The sequence below is a fragment of the Haplochromis burtoni genome, unplaced genomic scaffold (assembly GCF_018398535.1).
Source record: "Haplochromis burtoni strain Fernald_Lab_line unplaced genomic scaffold, NCSU_Asbu1 Contig_440, whole genome shotgun sequence".
In the NCBI taxonomy this organism is placed as follows: Eukaryota; Metazoa; Chordata; class Actinopteri; order Cichliformes; family Cichlidae; genus Haplochromis; species Haplochromis burtoni.
Genome location: NW_024582801.1, coordinates 380107 through 398800, shown reverse-complemented (window position 1 = coordinate 398800; position 18694 = coordinate 380107). Strand labels below are relative to the sequence as shown.

The 18694-nt window shown below is 40.1% G+C and overlaps 2 protein-coding genes across 2 annotated transcripts in view; both read right to left on the bottom strand.

The window, feature by feature from the left end:
• The window catches only part of trappc10 (trafficking protein particle complex subunit 10), a 21853-nt gene extending 9194 nt beyond the window's left edge, over positions 1 to 12659 (bottom strand). Inside the window, exons 1-8 of the mRNA XM_005945022.2 lie at positions 12467 to 12659; positions 7509 to 7590; positions 6351 to 6486; positions 2637 to 2836; positions 1677 to 1872; positions 1444 to 1555; positions 1057 to 1304; positions 800 to 946 (exon numbers count right to left, since the gene is read on the bottom strand). Coding sequence (XP_005945084.1) covers positions 800 to 946; positions 1057 to 1304; positions 1444 to 1555; positions 1677 to 1872; positions 2637 to 2836; positions 6351 to 6486; positions 7509 to 7590; positions 12467 to 12527 — 1182 coding nt within the window. The 5' untranslated portion in view covers positions 12528 to 12659. The remainder of the gene's footprint in view (positions 1 to 799; positions 947 to 1056; positions 1305 to 1443; positions 1556 to 1676; positions 1873 to 2636; positions 2837 to 6350; positions 6487 to 7508; positions 7591 to 12466) is intronic.
• A 682-nt stretch (positions 12660 to 13341) lies between these two features.
• Positions 13342 to 18038, bottom strand: cnga4 (cyclic nucleotide gated channel subunit alpha 4). The gene is made up of 6 exons (XM_005945018.3): positions 17919 to 18038; positions 17708 to 17814; positions 16854 to 17437; positions 16494 to 16739; positions 16095 to 16260; positions 13342 to 14165 (listed from the first exon to the last, which is right to left on the bottom strand). The coding sequence occupies exons 1-6, from the start codon at positions 17960 to 17962 to the stop codon at positions 13342 to 13344; spliced, it is 1971 nt and encodes a 656-aa protein (XP_005945080.2). The 5' UTR covers positions 17963 to 18038.
• Positions 18039 to 18694: the final 656 nt, after the last annotated feature.

Below are 18694 nucleotides of genomic sequence, written 5' to 3'. Positions count from 1 at the left end.
TCTGTTACCCACTAGCTCGATAGCTAGCCGGGGCAAGGCTCACTAGAGCCAGTGAGAACACCGGACTCCCAGCAAATCATTTTCAAACCCACCGCCGTTTTCAAACCCTACTCAGGTTAAACATGATATTTAAGTCACTTAGATAACTTAAAAATGTTATTGTTTGGCTTTTTTAGTGTTTTATTTGTTCCTGAGTAAATCGGTTTGGCTGAGATTAAAGTTTTTACACAGCTGAATAAACGTCAAGCAGACAGCTGATTATCAGAAGTGTGAGATGCTCGAGAATATACTCCAGTGTCCTGTTATATTTTAGATAGCAAGGAGTTTATTAAACTTCACCAAATTTAATAAACTATCATCTTGTCTTTATTTTTAGTTAGCACATACCTTAAACACTTAAAGCTGTAAGCTAATGATAGTTATATAAGAGCAGATGCTGCTGGTGCAATAAGCTGTACGTTTTATGTCCAATGGATGATGATCTGATTAGTCGACTAATTGCAAAAATAATCGGTGACTTGTCGACTATCAAAATAATTGTTTGTGGCAGCCCTACCTCAGCCTCCTAGCAGATACACCTATGGTATCCATTTGAAGCATTTGTGAGCTACTGCATTTAAAAACCTGCTGCCCCGTAGGCTGGCGACCTTACCCCTCAGCCATTTTTAGGGCTGAGGGGTAAGGTCCAACAGATCTGTTGGAAGCTTAAAGGTGCTGCTAATGGGTTTCTTAAGTTATTAAAGCCCAAGCTTAAAAAAAAGCAAGACTTTTTCTTAAAATTTTATTTTGTGTGTGGTACCTTGTCTGTAGCATACGCCCAGAGACCAACAGTATGGGAGCAGTTTGCAGCTAACTGGGCTGGATCACAGCAGCCCTCGATCCTGTGCAGAACCTCCAAGCAGCTGAGAAACACCCAACAGTCCAGGGCTCCCTCAAGGACCTGCACCTGAGTAACATAAGAAAGCATTTTAAGATAAGTAATGAAGTACATTTTGTAGAAAGAGAGGATGAAAGGCCACTCATACCATTAGAAATGGTACGATCTGTGTTTATTACCTCCAGCAGGCGGAGCTCCTGTACACAGTTGTGGAGCAGCTCCAGCGCTCTCTGCGTGACCTCCCAGGGTCTCTGGAGGAAGATTAGTAAAGTGCACTGGCGAGAGAACAGGTAGCTTCTCAGGTCTAAGAGACTGGCCTCTCCACGCTGGATGCTGTCCCTCTTCTCCATGTCAATGGGTCGCCGAAGCAACAAGCCGCTCCAGTTACGCACTGGGGCGCAGAAGGAGCCGAGCCAGTTAGCAGTATCTGTGAAAGAAACGGATTAGCATGACCAAAAACAAAACTAGCGCGTACCTTTGAAAATGGAAACAAAAATGCAAACAGTGTTTCTTTTAATTAACAGAGACAAACTGAAACAAAGCATAATAATGAGGTGATTACGTACCTCCCGCTCCAAAGTTAAGGACATACTGGGTAAAAAGAGCATCCAGCTCATCATACTGGACCAAGGCGTCCTCAAACTGCTGCAGCATTTCAAAAACAAAGGCCAGCTCCTCCTGCACGACACACACATAAGACAAAACTGGAAATCAACACTTTGCTCCTGTAACCTTCTAGGACAGAGTTCAAGGACAGGATAACACACAGGCCTACATTCTGGCGCTTCTTTCCATGTACCTGGACCATGAAGTATTCACAGAAGCTCCAGCCCGGCTGGGTGCGCTTCTCTCGTAGTGTGCGCATTTCATCTTCGAAGCGGCCCAGGTTCTTGGTGAAGGACATGAGGAGGAGAGTTCGCAGCTTTAGCAGCAAGGAATTCCAGGATTCCTGAGATCGAGATGAGTCCTTCAGAGGATCAGACAGAACTACACACCTGGATGAAAAGACAAAAGTCTTTCATAAGGAAGATTCAATCCACAAGGCAGCTTAGATTTAGCAAGCACTGATTACAGAACCTGCTTTGAGAAAACATGTGAAAGAAAGCAATGAATTACTATTATTTCACTTTTTTAAATAAAAGTGAAAAGGTTTTTAAATTAAGTGAATAAAATAATTAAAACATAAAGCAGTCTGTGGGTTTCTAATTGTGAAATTCATCCTAATAGTTCAGCTAAAATTGGCATTTGTAAAAGTTTAAATTTCAACTCAGACTCTTCATGTCATCCGTTCGGACATCAGTAAACTGCAGCATCCAGAGAACCTCTACGATAGACTTTCAGAGAATGTCTCTAAATTCTAACATCGAGCACATTTACATCTGTTTTGTACATTGTAAGTGTAGAAATAACTTATAGTACACTTTCTCTCCCTAGACTGCATCACGCTCTGCATTCATCACTACCCACCGCTAGAGATTCACAAACTCTGTTTGTGTGTTTTGGGATAAAAAGAAAGGCTCTCATGACGTTTTTCAGAAACATAACATCAAACAATCGTTACAAAAATCAAATAATCATTTCAGACTTACACATCACATTTCAAATTACTCTGTAGAACAATTACCTTTGACAGTTACTCCAGAAAAAGAAGAAACTTGGGACTAATAAAGCATTGTAAAGGGAGTCAGTGTGTTACACATCGTCACGTCTTTCTAATTTCATCCAAATGAGTTTGTTTAAACAGGAGGAGCCTGCTAACCTGTCACTCTGCTTGTTGCAGAAGTCACTGCGGATCTTGTCCACAATGGATGAGCGAGGCAGGATGTTTGTCTTGTTCTTCTTCTTGGTATCATTGGTCTCCACCACAATGATGACCCAGTCTGATGAGCCGTGGGTCCTCAGGCTGTTCTGCCAGCGCATCATGTCCTCCTTCACGGAGCTCTTATACATTTCTGTATCCTACAATAAAGCACATCATTTTGCTTAGTCAGGCATTTTATGAAGACTTAGTACTGGCTGCCAAAATATGAAAGAAAACTGGTGCTGGTTTAAAAACAATTAGTCATCAACCCAGACATTGATGTGATTTAGTTCAAGTTATTTCATTTTTATAATGCAATTAATTACCTTTTTGCATAGTGGTATATATGCACATACGCCTGTTCAACTGCTCGTTAATGGAAATAACTACTCAGCCAATCACATGGCAGCAACTCAATACATTTAGACACAGTCAAGACAACCTGCTGAAGCATCACAATAGGGAAGAAAGGTGACTTCAGTGATGTTGAATGAGGCATGGTAGTGAACCTAGTGAAAGTGGTCTCTCTGGTTGATGCTAGAGGGCTGAATAGAATAGCCACAGAGTAACTCAAATAACCACTTATTAAAATCATGGTATGGAAAGCAGTTTGCTTAGAGAGACTAGAAAATAGACGACTGGAAAAATGCTGCCTGGTCTGCTGAGTCTCGATTGTTGCCAACATTCAGATACTAGTCTGTGGCAACAACACAAAAACACAGATCCGTCCTGCTTTGTATCAACAGTTTAGGCTGGTAATGGTATAACGGTGTGGGGGGTGTCTTCTGAAACACTTTGGGCCCCTAATCATTGTGTAAATGCCACAGGCTGCCTGAGTTTTGTTGCCAACCATCTCTATCCCTATGTAAGCACACTGTACAGTCTTCTGATGCTTGCAACAGGATAGCACACCAGGTCACAAAACTTGAACTGGTTTTGGAACTTTACAATTTGTTCACTCCACAGTCACCAGATCTCAATCCAATAGAGCACCTTTGGGATGTGGATGGAACGGGAGATTCACATCACGGCAGCCAACAAATCTGCAGCAACTGTGTGACGCTATCATGCCAATATTCCAGAGTATTAGCAAGGTGTACCTGGAAAATATACAACATCCACACAACTGCAAATCACTCATTTCTTTGCACATGTTTTGGCTTGAGTATCATCACAGTGCACTATATACCTGCGGTTTATTCCATCCTAGACGTTGGCCAATTTTTTGCCAACACCACACCACAGCAGTACAAACATATTAATTTCATTACAGCTGTACTTTACATAATCAGGATCAATAAAATTTTAACTCGTCAGATTGTAACTAAAGAGCAAATGAAGAAAAACATGCTTCCTCTTTAAGAGCATTTTGTACCCAGTGAGAATATTTCAACATCAAAGCATATCAGGAAACTGAAACTACAGAAAGCATGCTGGCCAGCGAGTTTATATTGTTAATAACTAAACCTCTGTATCTGTGGGGTACTGATGTGGATGTTGTGACTGGGATTTGCCGAGTGGCTTGCTCTAAATGAATCCCGCTCGAGGGTGGTGTTTGTTTTAAATTGGCTGGAAATGAGAAGAGGTGGGCTATAATATGATTAGTCAGTTATTATATAACAGTCACCCGCCAGAAAGAAAAAACTGAAGTCCTGGTATTACACAATGTTTTGGAAGTTAACTTTTAGTCAGTCAGGACCTATTTGTCCTAAAGTGACACAAGTTGCCAGAAAATAACTCCATCTAGCCTTTATGATGTTTTATTCATTTATAAATAAATAAAAAAGGTTTTCTTTCTTTTAAAATGTAGCTATGGGATTCCCATATATTCCCTTTTCAATTATAGTGGCAGATTACTTCAGCCTGACAGTCCTGTGACTGAAGAGGCTGACCTCACTAGACAAGAATGGCACTGCCTCCAACAGTCGGCTAATTGCTTGGCAGTTTTGTCATCCCACAAGCTGAGTGTGAACAATTTTATTTAAGCCGCAAAGTAAAGCCTGCATTTTACATTACTCGCTTACAAAATGCAGATGTCTAATGTGCAGGAGGACACGCAGTACTTAGCCAGCATCCTCATTACCTCCATATTCAGCTTTGTTTCACTTGTTAGAACTTAGTTCTTCTTTCAAACAAACAAACAAACAAGCAAACAAAATAAGCTTTTGAAAGTGCACTGCTTCTGTGTTTGGTTTCTGTACTAATAGTGACAAAGTGACTCAAGGAAACTGCAAAAGAAGCACCTTGGGGTTTAAAAAGCCTTTGTTTCTTTACTTAAACAAATTAAGCAATTCCATTCATGTGGTGTGTGCGTGTGCTTGGATAGCAGCAAGTTGAATATCACATACATTATTCAACTTTTCATTAAGAGCTGAGCACATTTGCAAGCATGACGCTTTGAGGAAAACCACTACAGTTCTGGGACACGGAATTAAGAAATGCTCTCAAATCAAAAGACCTTGCTCTTGAATAAAGATGGGACTAAACTCACACACACTTTGCAAAGCTGTTTGTCAAGGAGGCATTGTTTGCTTGCTTTTACAAATAAGAAAGCATTCAGGTTTTACCAAGGCAGTCTTTAACGCAGGTATACTACACCCACAGTCCTTAGGAAATGTCATGAGTCATGAGCTGATGACTGCACTTCCTTAAACTAACCAACTGCTCAGTCAGCACCAGCAGCAGGTTCCTGCTTCTCTTGTTTTTCTCCCATCTGCTTTTGCTTCGCCGTTTATGTCAAGTTCAGTTTAGCCTGGCTGCGGATGAGCGAAAGCCATCCGTGTAATAACAGATAATTGCTGAGAAAGGCTCTGCAAACGAGATACACTTGATGATGGGTTGTTCAAAGCTTTGTGTTTATATGGAAAACAACATACATGTGGCTGTCAGCCTTGATGGACGTCACGTTTCCATATCTTGCACTCAGCCACCTTTCACCTCTTTTAAAAAGACCCACCTTTGAAAGTGTACCCACTGCATTGGTTTCTTCGCAAACTGCTGGTAACGTGATCACTTAGCCACTTCTATTTTAACTCGCAGTTAAGACCCAGAGCTGCAATATTCACCTGAACGACAGGTGTGCAATACCGCCACATCAGCACTGACATACGAAGACAATAAGTGAAAACCAGAAGCAAAGACATAAGACCAAGTGTCATGCCGGTATAACTTCTGTACTGATACACAATTGTATGCTCACGTCTTCAACACAACTCAAGTGCAGTAGAACAGTACGCTACGTTATAAAAATAGTGATGTGCGTGACCGGCAGAAGCAACACAAAAGCGGCAGCTTATGCCAGCAGATGCAACATCAGTTTTGTTGCACAGCATCATGCGAAAGGGGATGAACAGTGAGCATACAAGTATAAACACAACACTCATCCAGGCAGTCACATCCATCTTTAAACACGCATGGATTAAACAAACTCTGCTTTATTATGACTCGACTACTCTCACTTCCTGTACAAAATGTGCCAACACCTTTCCAAATTTCGCTTGAACAGCACCAAGTCTTTATCTCTCTGTCAGACAGCTATTTGATAAAGGTGAGTTTACGGAGCTTTGAATCAACCTAAGGACCCCCCAAAGACAGGCTAGAGAATACATGCTCAACCTGATCTGACAAGCAGAGCGAAATAAGATTGTGTATTTGTGTGTGCTTTGTACTCACACAGCAGTCAGTCCAGTAGATGTGGAGGAAGGGGAAGGTGAGAAGAGCCTTGTTGCCCTCCTTTGGGAGCAACTCCTCTTTAAACTGGACAAAATTAGCTTCAAGGAGGATCATTTTTGGTGCACGGCCATAAGTCCTGCACAAAAATGAAAGCAGAGCATCAGTATACAAACACAAGTTTACAATGACTACAGTTTATAGCACAAAATGTCATCTTTCTATCCAATGGATTCTTTTGCCATAAACCGAACCTAATAAACTCTAAAATATCCATGAAGACAGAGCATCATATCTTTAACTGTATCACCAGTAGAATCTGTCTTACTGATGTAATATGTACCTCACACTGTCTTTTCAAATATATCAGGAGGAAACAGAAGCAGTATCTTAGAAATGGTATTACTACACGCAAGTTTCCATTTTGTCCTCAGAATTGTCGATGTGTTTTCTGTTGGATGAAGATAAATGCTGCTTTGTTAACTTCCTGTTATAACAAAATGGGAAAATTAGATCAAGGATGTAAAAAGCCGCCCATCTTCACTCAATGTGGTTACCGTCACCACAAACAGATGGATAAACTGATTCTGGCCGAAGTCATAACGATAACAAAACCCTGAAGTGTTATATCCACGCAGTGCAGATAACAGCTCAGAAAAGACCATCAGAAGCTCTGCTTGCTATGCCAGCTCATAATATTTTTAATACACAACAATATTCACTTTGCTTTCAAATGAAACATCATGTCTCAGAGAGAATTACATTATCAGTATTCCAGTCATTAAGGCAACTCTGGTGATTAATAATAAACCATCCAATATTACTAAGTACACTTCTGAGATCAGGTTAATGTCTAACCTTATGTTTTTCTGTTGCTACACTTCATGCTCAGCCAAATCAACCAGTTTTTGTCTCTACTGCAGTTTAGCTGCACCTGTAAATGTCATTTATGGTTTGTGATGAACGGACCTCCTATTTCCTCTTTTAATTCTTTACACCTTTGCTTCCTCTAGAATGTCTCTCATTGTCCTCTGCTCCTGAGGTTTTTCTGTGTGATCAATAAATGTAATACAAATGTTTTGTGTTGACTGTAATGTGCTGCTGGTGAAACACTGACCTGTGAAACTTGAAAGGAAAGAAGAAGAAGAAAAACAAACTCACCTCCTCCACTCCATTGGCTCTCTGGGAAGCTGTTGAGCCAATGAGGTATAAAGAGAAGTAAACAAGGCCTGATCTCCAGCACCTGAGACAAAAACAGGAAGACAAGGTGGGTTAAAAATTAGGTCATCGCAAAAAAAAAAATGCAATAGTTCAAGGGGTGGTAATGGAATATTGTTGTTAAAAAAAAAATTCTCATGTCTTCTTGACAATAACGGTTTCCCCGACCAGCATTAAAGGATGTCACACCTGAGTTAAAACAGAGCGAGCAGAGGCCTTATCCAGGTAACTTCAGGGTTAACCTTTCATTTTCTGTTCTACGAAGATGATTCACTTCTTATTAGGGTAAATGGCCAAGGTAACCTATGATGTGACCCATGTGTGAACCCAACCTGCTCTGGAGCAGGTTGGGTTCCAGATTAGAGATCAACAAGTATGAAATCAACCAACCTTCTCCGCAGAAAATAGCGTCACTATTCCTGGATGCTCCCTGGGTGGGAACAGTACGAGGGTGTAATATCTTTATGTTTCCCTGATTAGAATCAATAATTAATAATATAGATGTTTAGATGCTTTATTCTTTGATTCTTGTTTTCTGTTGGCAGCAAACAATTTTACAATAATCAGTGTACAACAAGCATTAATATCTGATCCTAAAACAGGACACCTACACTGTGCTTGCCGCCCGTATCAAATGTGCTTGTATAAAGTCTGAATTCTGTCTTTGTGTTTAACCTTTACTCTCAAACCCTTAAACAGCACAGAGTCTGCATCTGAGAATAAAAACTAAATGCAGTTACTAGAACACAGAACACACATCAAGAACACCTGCTCAAAAAAATCAACTTAATTTCACTTTGATCTCCGACAAACTGAAGTGATTTCCACGTCTCCTTTATCAGCCTGTAATCTTTAATGTTTAAACTGGTCCAGTTTAAAGTTTCAGCGCTCTAATATGCAGCCACCAACAGCAGCGCTGAGAGCGCTTAAGGATAAACTTATTAACTGGAACTAAAATCTGTATTTCATCTTTTCTTCCTTTTTTACAACAGTCTTGCATTTTACTGTTATATTTCTGTTCTGAACAACTTGATAACATTTCTGTTGTACCCGTCATAGGGATCATTCTGGGTGGAAGAAAAGTCACATGATTCATCAAACACCTCCTTGTCAGATGCTGCCAACACCACTTTGATGTGAACACACAACATTGGGTTAACTTGGCCAATTGATAACCAACTTCATATGACCATTTATCCTGCTTGCCAGTGTAGGACAAGTGAAGCCAGATAAGGGGAAGACACTCAGGGTATTTAACTGACTTTATAGCATAGAGAACAGCAGTAACACCAATAATAAAAATAATGGCTGACCGAAAAAAATAAGACTTGGGAACAAAATGCAAAGTGAATTCTTTTTTGTATGAAAATATCAGAAATGGAGTAAACAATCACTGCACAATGTGACAAATGGTTTTTAACTCTAAACACCTTCAGAATCTGCAATAAAACCTCACCAGATGCAAAGACAGTCAAGCTGTGATGACACTTTAATTTAGGGAAAATGTTGTCAAAGTTTTCGTCGGGCTAGTCTGGCAGCATCAACCTCCTGCACTGCACTCTTCTTCTATATCTGCTGCCTCCTGTTTAACAGCCCTCTGGGTCTAAATGATGTCAAGGTTTCCAGAATAAAGCCTCCTCTACTTCTTTCTACTACTTTCTACTTCTTTTTTTATGTTTAAAGCTGTCCAGGAGGCAACTGTACACAGCTCCAGACTAGACTATTAAACTACACAATATTAGGAGCGCAAATAGATTTTTTTTAAACCCCTACTTCTCTCTTTTCTGCACAGCAAACACCTGTTTCCAAAAAGCAATAGAAATACCCTTGTATTGTAACTGATTGCTATGTCCTAGCACAAGTGCTACTGTTGTGACAGAGATTTCTAGCCATCTACAGCTTATCATTAAACAAAAAGTAAAAGAAAAAAAGAATTCATTACAAAGCACATTCACTTTTATTCTAAAGACAGAGCTACTCAAGCTAAGATATTTACACAACCAAAGTTTAACACTGTCAATCCTTTCTTTCATCACAGTGTCATCTGTAAATACAGTCTGGACTAGCCTTCACAGTCGCAGTCATTTTAACCCACACATGGCTCAACATCCGTAAAAGATTCAACTGACAGAAAGCAGAAAAAACTACAGATCAATCATTGGTAGTAAAGAAAGCGAATACCAAAGCCAGGGATTTGAGTTAAACAGTCTATTTTTCTATGCAGTGCCAGTTGCTATAATAGAGCACATGATCAGCAATGCAAAAATAAAAGTGCAAAAACACGCATGCATCAGCACCTGTTATCACAGTGCACTGCCCTACACAGAGCCAGAATCAGCCATTGCTATTGGAAAAACAAACATCTGATTTTTTTTGCTACATGACTCGTTGTTCACACCCCACCTGCGATTACAAAACAAAAAATTAAAATAAATAAAAGAGTCCCTCTCACTCCTGCTGATACTGCTTTGATACAGACCAGGGTAGAAAACTACAAAAAGAGTTGTGACTGTGACTATGACATAATGGTTCAGACATGCAGCTTGTAATTTAAGGCTCCTCTTCCATATGCCTCCTACACTCCGTGAATCCACTTTTACCAGCGTGGACTGGTAGAGTCACCACTCCTGCAGAACAATGGTGTCCAATTTTAGAAATTATCAAGCTGTCATTCAAGGTAGATGTGTGGGTTTTGATGAACAGTGACTAAAGCACTTGTTTAAAGCTACACTGCAAACAGGCCACAGCCAGTGAACCAGTGTGAAACCATGTTTTCTTTGAATACACTTGAAAAGTAAAAGGAAACCACATGGTTTATGAAACAAAATGTAACCAAATATCCCAAAAGGTCAGCACTTCAACCTCAACGTCAGGTCAATTTGACTCTTTTGTGGCAGTCCTCGATGTCGCCAGCAGTTGTCCATCAGACTAGAGATGGGGATAATAGTTACTGCTTTTTCTGCGGGGTGTGAACAGGAGGACCAGTCTAACCACCACTGGCAGCAGGTGGAGAACTGGTTCATGTACCACCATACCCTGCACATTCTGACCACACCAGAACATATTGCATGTGGATCTTGTTCACCCCAACAGTGCCACAAATATCGTCCAATTCTGCCATTTCCTTTGCATCAGTGCCTAATACACTGAGTGAGGTACATTTGCAAAAGCACTCCTTAAATCGCTTTTAAACACACTATTAAAACTTCACTTTTCCACATCCAGCGTTAATATTTTTTTCTTTCAGATCTTTTCCTAAGCTTTATCAAACAGTTTCAGTCATTAAAACTAACTAAAAAGGTTTTGTTGCCTCTGCCCAAATAAAACCAAAATAAATACCAAGTGGAAAACAAAATTCAAAGCACTGAGGACACAAAGAGGTTAACCTAACTATTGTATCAAATACTAAAATCTGTACGACTTCAATAATGTGCCTGTACCGTCATCACAGTGACAAAATGTGAACTGGTCATTCTAACAGTTCATATCTTCTTGTATACTCTGTAATTTGATCAATTTAGCCCAAACAAGTCAGATTTGTTGCTCTAATCTGAAACCGCCATATTTAACTGTTGAAGTTCAGCATTTTATCACCCACACTGGGATACTGCAGTTGTTTGTGTTAGCTCAACAGTTCTTGATATACCCAGTGCAATGCAAACAATAATGAACTTTGGATATTCACAAAAGCTGCTATTGAAGCTGCAAAGCAAACACCGGTCTGATGATCCTTGCATTGGGTTAGCTGCTCTCACACACTTGGCACATTGCTGCTCATCTACTACATAGACATACTCTGATGTATCCCTCCTCATCGCTAAATGTTGCTGAGCGAATCAATGTTTCATCATATGTTAATTCTGCTATCATCAAGAACACAACCACACATTATTTGAGTGGCATAAGCTCTGTGTAAATCAATGATCACACGGCCAGAGTAAACCAGAGTGTAACCCGAGGTCTCCACTTATGCACAATTACAATCACACACACGACACACAAACTGCGTTTTCAGTATCCAACTTGAGACAGTAAGTAATTTACACAGAAACCCGACAATATATCCTGCAACAGTAGGGTGTCATTTTCATTTCATATTACATTTACTGTTAAGAGCATTACAATCTCTAAGGCCTTAACTTCATATTTCATATCTGTAAAAGGACCTATTACTACAGAATGCAACCGTCTAGTGTAGGACACACGATAACCCGTATGGAACGACTATATCCACACTCTGAGATCTACCTGCGATTTCGCTTGTGAACCCCAATGTCTGAACGTCAAAGTGTGCCACCAATGATTTTCATTCATAGTCCCATTTCCTAGAGCCTCTATCTACTCTTATACTTGGCCACGACACTAAAAATTGAGTGGCCTGCGAAATCAGATGAAGCTGGCACCCACCACCATTGTCGCTCCCTAAAATAATAACCCCACCAATGAAGCTTCTACCACACTCCACGGGATTTATGAATGGAAAACTGAGCCCAGCTCTCACACTTCACTGTGGCAGATACTTTTCGAGCTCCCGACAGGGAAAACTGTGGCTGTATAGCAAGGAACAATATGATACCCCACTAAAACTGCAGCACCTGTCCGTGACGTTCTATCGTTAGCTGGGCCTGTTAATCAGTGCAGCTAGCTAAGAGACATACCGTCTTTCCTGAGAACATTTAACACGAACACGGCGCAGTATGCACGTCTAAAAATATTACAGCCTAACAGTTTGGAAATAAGCCATCCGCAATTGCTATACACATAAGCAGCGACTACAAATTGGTTATTGTAAGGGTGACAGCTAGCTTAGCCAAAATAAGCTAATGAATGCAGCTAGCAGGGCTAGCTGTCAAGACCATAAAAAATAAAAGAGTGAACGTCTCCGTTTAACAAACACTCACATGTTACAATCGGCTTGTTTTCCATGGTATAGATGATTGGCTTTTCCTCTTGACCCGCCATATGTGTTAGCGATAGCACTCCATGAAAATGACATACAAACAGTGCTTTATTATTAGTAAGTGCTTATGTATGCAGTTGTGTTGAATCGATGGGGCCTGTGTCCCCACTGCGCTTCCGGGAAGTACGTAAGCCGTGCGTAATTAAAGGGCCAGCAGGCGCTTTTCGCATGGGGGATATAAATGACAGGTTTGTCAGGAATCCAGCATTTTTCTGTGGTGTGCTGTGCACCAATTTAAAGATGTGCGTGTGTTCTAAAATTATGAGGATGAGGATTGGAAAACTCCGTTGCGGTTTCTGGTCCTCTTCTTTGTTTTTCATTCGGGCGTAGTTTAGAGCAAGGATCTCACCACGCTACACTACAGCTGCACTTTGATATATGGTGTTAACAGACGCAATTTAGTCATAGGGACAATACATTAAAGGGATGCAAGAAAACGTCTGTATTTGCTGGTTAAATGTTTTATTTAAAATATTGGAATCTGCTGTCAGTAACCAATACATATTAAAAGAATCAAAGTGAACACACCTTTTACAACATGTCATGTATATTGCAAATTAATGAATTAAAAAGAAACAAAGAAACCAAACTAATAAGACTATTTTATTGAAAACTGTATAAATATACTAAAGGGAGAGGGGAGGGGTTAATACATTGATTTTCTTGACGATGACTTAGAAGGGAGGAATGCAATGCTTCCATCTAGGGGAACAAATATCCACTGCAGCGTTTCCTGATAATTTATGCTTTTAAAAAATATTTGTTAGTATAAAAAAAGTCAAACGCATATGGGAAAAACACAGTTCACATTTCTTTTCATTTTTTCTTAGTTTTTCGTTCATTTCTTCTACCTTTCAGCTTTCTTCCCCTTATCCTTTTCCTCCTTTTACCTTCCTCAGATTCTCTCTTTCCACTTTTCGCTTCTTTCCCATTTTCAGGTTCAATCTCAGCTCCATTTCCTTTCCCAGGTCTGTCATCTCCTTGGATCTTCTCTCCATCATCTTCACTTTTATCTCCTTGATTATCTGGGTTTTTTGGCCTACATTTATCTCCCTCTACCACCCTTTCAGCATCTTCCTTTGTATTTTTAGTGCTCTCACCATCTCCCTCTTTGGTGACATCATTACTATCATCTCCATGTCCCTGTTTTTCCCCCTTCATATATGAGCCTTCTTCTTCCTCCTCCTCCTCTCCCTCTGCCTCCTCTCGCTCCCATTCAGCCTCCCTACCCACACCTTGCCCTCTTCCCAATGTTCTGTCTCTCTCTCCATCATCTTCTGACAGCTGAGTCTCCAATTCTGAAACTTCCAGCTCCAGCTGCGCCACCCTGGCCTGCATTTTGCGGTTGCTCGATTCCAATTCCATCATTAGTCGAGCTAATTTAGTTTGCAGAACCTCCAAGTTGCTCTCTAGTCTTTGTATCTTGGTTTCCACTTTCTCTCCCTCCCCTTCCTCTTTCTCCCCACTCTCCTCCAACATGCCCATTTTAGTGAGGATCTGTCGGCCTTTCTCCTCCAGGTGACGTTTGGCTGCAGGGAACTCCGATAATACATCTGTCAGGTCTTCTTTGGACAAGCTGAAGAGATCAGAGTACCCATTGCTTCGGATGTTGGCAGTCCTGCGGTTGCCTGACTTGTTACCTGTAATAAAAGAGAATAGTATTTCTGTAAAAACCTGACAAACCTAAAAATTTTAAGGATGTTACCAACATTTGTTGGTTTATTCAAGACTTTTAAAACCAGCCAATCATTATTGTTTTGGTCTTAGGAAATAAAGTTAATTGAATATATACTATACACTATATACACTATATTGCAATCCATGCAAATCATTGAATTCAGATGTATAATATCAAACACCTAGGCATGCAGAATGCTTCTACAAACATTTGTGAAAGAATTTGTTGCTCTCAGCAGCTCAGTGAATTCCAGCATGGGCCCGTGATAGGATACCACCGGTGCAACAAGTCCAGTTCTGAAATTTCCTCAATGCAATGTAGATGTAGATGCAATGTGGAATGGGGTTCTATGGCCGAGCTGCTGCATCCAAACCATACATCACCAAGCACAGTAAAAAGTCTTGGATGCAGTGGGGTAAAACATGCACCACTAGATCCCAGAGCAGTGAAGATGTGTTCTATAAAGTGGCGTATTATGCTTTTCCATCTGTTTTCGGGAATGTTGCCAGGGGAACAGTACTTGTCTGAGTGCACTGTTCCAAGTGTAAAGTTTAGTGGAGTGGGGATTGTGGTATTGAGTTGTTTTTCAGGAGTTGGACTCAGCCCCTTAGCTCGCGTGAAAGAAACTCTTAATGCTTCAGCATACAAAAAATATTTTGCAGCAATTTCATGCTCCCAACTCTGTGGGAATATTTTGGGGATGGGTCCTTCCTGTTCATACGTGACTGGACACCAGCCCTCAAAGGAAATTCCAATTGATTGCAGTTAAAAAACCGCCACCTGTTTTTCAGGTGGCGGTTTTTTAACAGCCATCAGTGTGTAGTAGTATATCAAGGAAACAAATAAAGAAAAATAGTAAAAGAAAGTAGTAATAATCATCCATAATATTTTGAATGTGAAAAAAAGAAAAATCCAACTGACAGCTTCAACTAAACCAATCATAGATTAGGAATTATAGAGGCTCCCAAAAATATCTTTGCACTTACCAAAAAAGTTTAAACTGTAAATAAAAAAAACAGAATATAATAATTTGTAAATCGTATAAACCAATATTCTATTAACAATAGCATTTCAAAATAATGTTAGCATAAAATTGTGGACCCTTTGAAAATCTTATCATCTATATCTGGTCTCCTCAGTTCCTAGATGTTTAAAGACTGTTGTTAACAGAAGAGGGATGTTACAGAGAGTCAAACACGGCCCTGTCCCAACTTTATAGATGTATTGCTGCTATCACATTCAAAATGAGCTAAAGTCTTTCTTAAAATGTTGCATTTTCTCAGGTTAAACAGGATACATTCTCTATATTCTATTCAATATGCAATATGGGGTTGTGAGATTTACATTAAATTTTACACCATGTCCCAACTTTTTTGGACCTGTGGTTGTATGTATGTTATGGTGTTGTGGACATTTCTAGAGATTTTTTGCAAATTTGTAAAAACTGTAATTCAGCACAACCACTTGAAATTAAACTTGTTTGCTTTCTTCATACACCAACATTCCCGATTCCAATTATACACTTTTAGATGCCTTCAGAAGCAATTTTCTTTCATCTGAGTCATCTTCTTGTGAAAACTCTGAACAGAATTATAGGTTCAACCTTGAATTTCAGCTGTACTACACTTAAAAAACTCTTAGTATAATTGGTATTTTAGTCGTAATTCTTCACTTTAAATGTGCAGAAATCACATTCCCTCCTTTTATAGAGAATACTTGTCTATTTCAAGCATCTCTAATAGTCTGAAAGAATATTTTTACCATTGTTGAGACTCTCGGTTTTATTTTTTAGACAACTGAAGAAAAAGAGCTGGCCTGCTTCTTGTCCATGTGTCTCTTCACCAGCTAAACAAATTCACTTGTAAGAGCATGCCCAAATCACTTAACATACCTTTGATGTTAAGGATACTAATTTCCCCAAAGAAATTCCCATCACTCAGCACAGCAAATTCTGTAACCCCATCATCTGCCACAACTGCCAATTTTCCTTCTTTGATGATGTACATTTCATGGCCCACATCTCCTTTCCTGCAGACGTACTCTCCTGGACTGAACACCTACAAGATAAAAAGATAAAGAGCAGGTGAGACTTCATCAGCCTCAAAGGATTGTTATATTCCAAAAGCACTGTCAAGGTAAACCAACAACAGTGTTAAATTCGGATCTGCAAGATAACAGTAAGCTACTGAACCACATTCCACAGAGAGCAGGTGCCATTCAGTTTAGTTGTGTGCTCTATAAACAAATTAGTGACTATAAGTTACAAACACAGCTTTGCCAGCTTTCTGACCTGAGGAGTTAGTTTGAGAACCAGCTCCTCCAGCAGACTTCTGTCGCAGTTCTGGAAGATGGTGACTTTGGAGAGTGTGCGAAGATGAACGCTGACCGCGATCTCTGTCCTCATATGCAGAGGCAGCTGCTGCAGGATTTCATTTTCTCGCATGATCTTCTTGTTGATGTAAAGATGCTGGTACCAGTTGTTGATACGCTCTCGAAGCTCCTTGCTGATGTGATGACTACGCAGGTATGCCTTTACCTGAAAGAAGGAAAGAAAAACTTGATTTTCTATAAATGTTAGCTAAAGAAAGCTATCACACAATCTTCATTATTAAAAGTCTTTTCAATAAGCTTGGCTCTTCCATCAGCTTACCAGCTCATGGTTAGGGAAGAAGACATTATCGCGATCTCTTAGGCTTGTGATGACATTGCCGACATTGCCAACAATTGACGCAAACACCAACACAGCAATGAGCAAGTCTGCGATCATAAACAAGAACTCCTCTTCCCTTTCTGGCTGGGGGATGTCTCCCACTGTGGTTAAAATCTGAGCGGAAAACCAGAAACAGTAAAAGTACTGACGTCGCATGGAGCCAAACTCTGTGTTGGTGATATTAGGGTAAACCCAAGGATCACTTCCAAAGCCGAGGCTGCTGGACAGCGCAAAGTACAGACAGGTATTCCAGTGGATAAGCACAAAGATGTAGATCATGAGCTTGGCAATGCGGAAGGTGTTGGGGTAGGAGGTTCTTGTCTCCATGCGGTCCAAGGCCTCGTTGAGTCGTGGGATACGCAAAAGGCGGTTGATTCTGACCAGAGGAGTTTGGATGCCGAATGCAAAATACAGGAAGTCGAAAGGAAGAATGGAAGCCAGGTCCCAGAGGAAATGTTTAGAGCGCAGGTAGCGCTTCCTCAACTGAATCAGGTCTTTGACCAGGATGCCCTGATCCAAGTAACCTGAAGAGGCAAAAACAGTGTTTAATGAAGCCCAGAATACTCATCATACAGTGATGTAATTTATCAATACACAGGTTGGCTCTAATTGTTAGAAAGCATCCAAATTACTTTTTCTCATTATAGCTATAGCCATAGCTACAGCGGCCACATGAATAGAAGCAGCTAGGGAAAAAAGACTGTCATATTTAATATGATAAAGGGTTATGTAAAACTTGCACGTGACAAAAGTAAGTTGGAATTTGAACTCCCACTGTAAACTGACAGAATTACCAGTGTGAAGAGTGATGATCATATCAATCATATACATGAGGTCTGACACATAGTCCAGAGTAAGCCACACAGGGAGGTAGCTCAGTGCTATCATAGTGAAACAAGTCCTGAAAAACACAAGCATTGCTTCAGAAAATGTCCTATCATGCACTGTTGTTATATGCTTAGGAATGATTACCATTTGTAAACATACCACACTGCACTACTTTACCTCAAAATGATGATTACCCAGTTGTAAACGATGGGTAGTGTCATGACCTGAATCCAGACATAATAAAACTGCTCAGCTGGATCAACAATGAACTCATTCCAGCTGAGAAATGTTGAAGAAGGGAAAGAAGAGAAGAACAGAGTCACATAAATATTATGATTCGAGACTTGTCATAGTCATATTATTAACCAAAGCATTGCTTGTGACAGGAAAATGTATTAGGATTTTTCACTGTGAAATATTTGCCAAAACAGGAGCCCAAACAAAACGATGAAAGACTCTTGTCATGAATAAATGATATTATATCTGATCTAATTTGTGTTAATTATCTCAAACAGGTCAAATGTTTTAAATCTTAATAATTAGAAACATGTTGTCATTCTACAAGCTGCCTAATTGAATAACAGCCTTGTTGTTGTTGTATCACAGCTGCACTTTTCTTTTTCCAAAAAGATTCAGCTTAATCAATAATACTTACTTAAATTTCAAAATTATGCCCAGGAAAGTGTTATGTTTTCCCTTATCCTTGACACCATCTTGTCCTTCCCCACTGGCTTTCTGCCCCTGTTGCCGCCTAAACAGCCTCTGCCATCGGTTCCCTCTGATACTAACATCACCTGTTATATCCATTTTCCAAACATCGGCCTTAAATGAACGTATTTTTTAGGCAAGTACTGCTCATGATGAAGAGGAACACACAGGCACCACTGTAGAGTCCACCTAACAACAACCCAGGTCTACCTGATCACTGCCTGGTGATGCTGGTCTCTATGGGG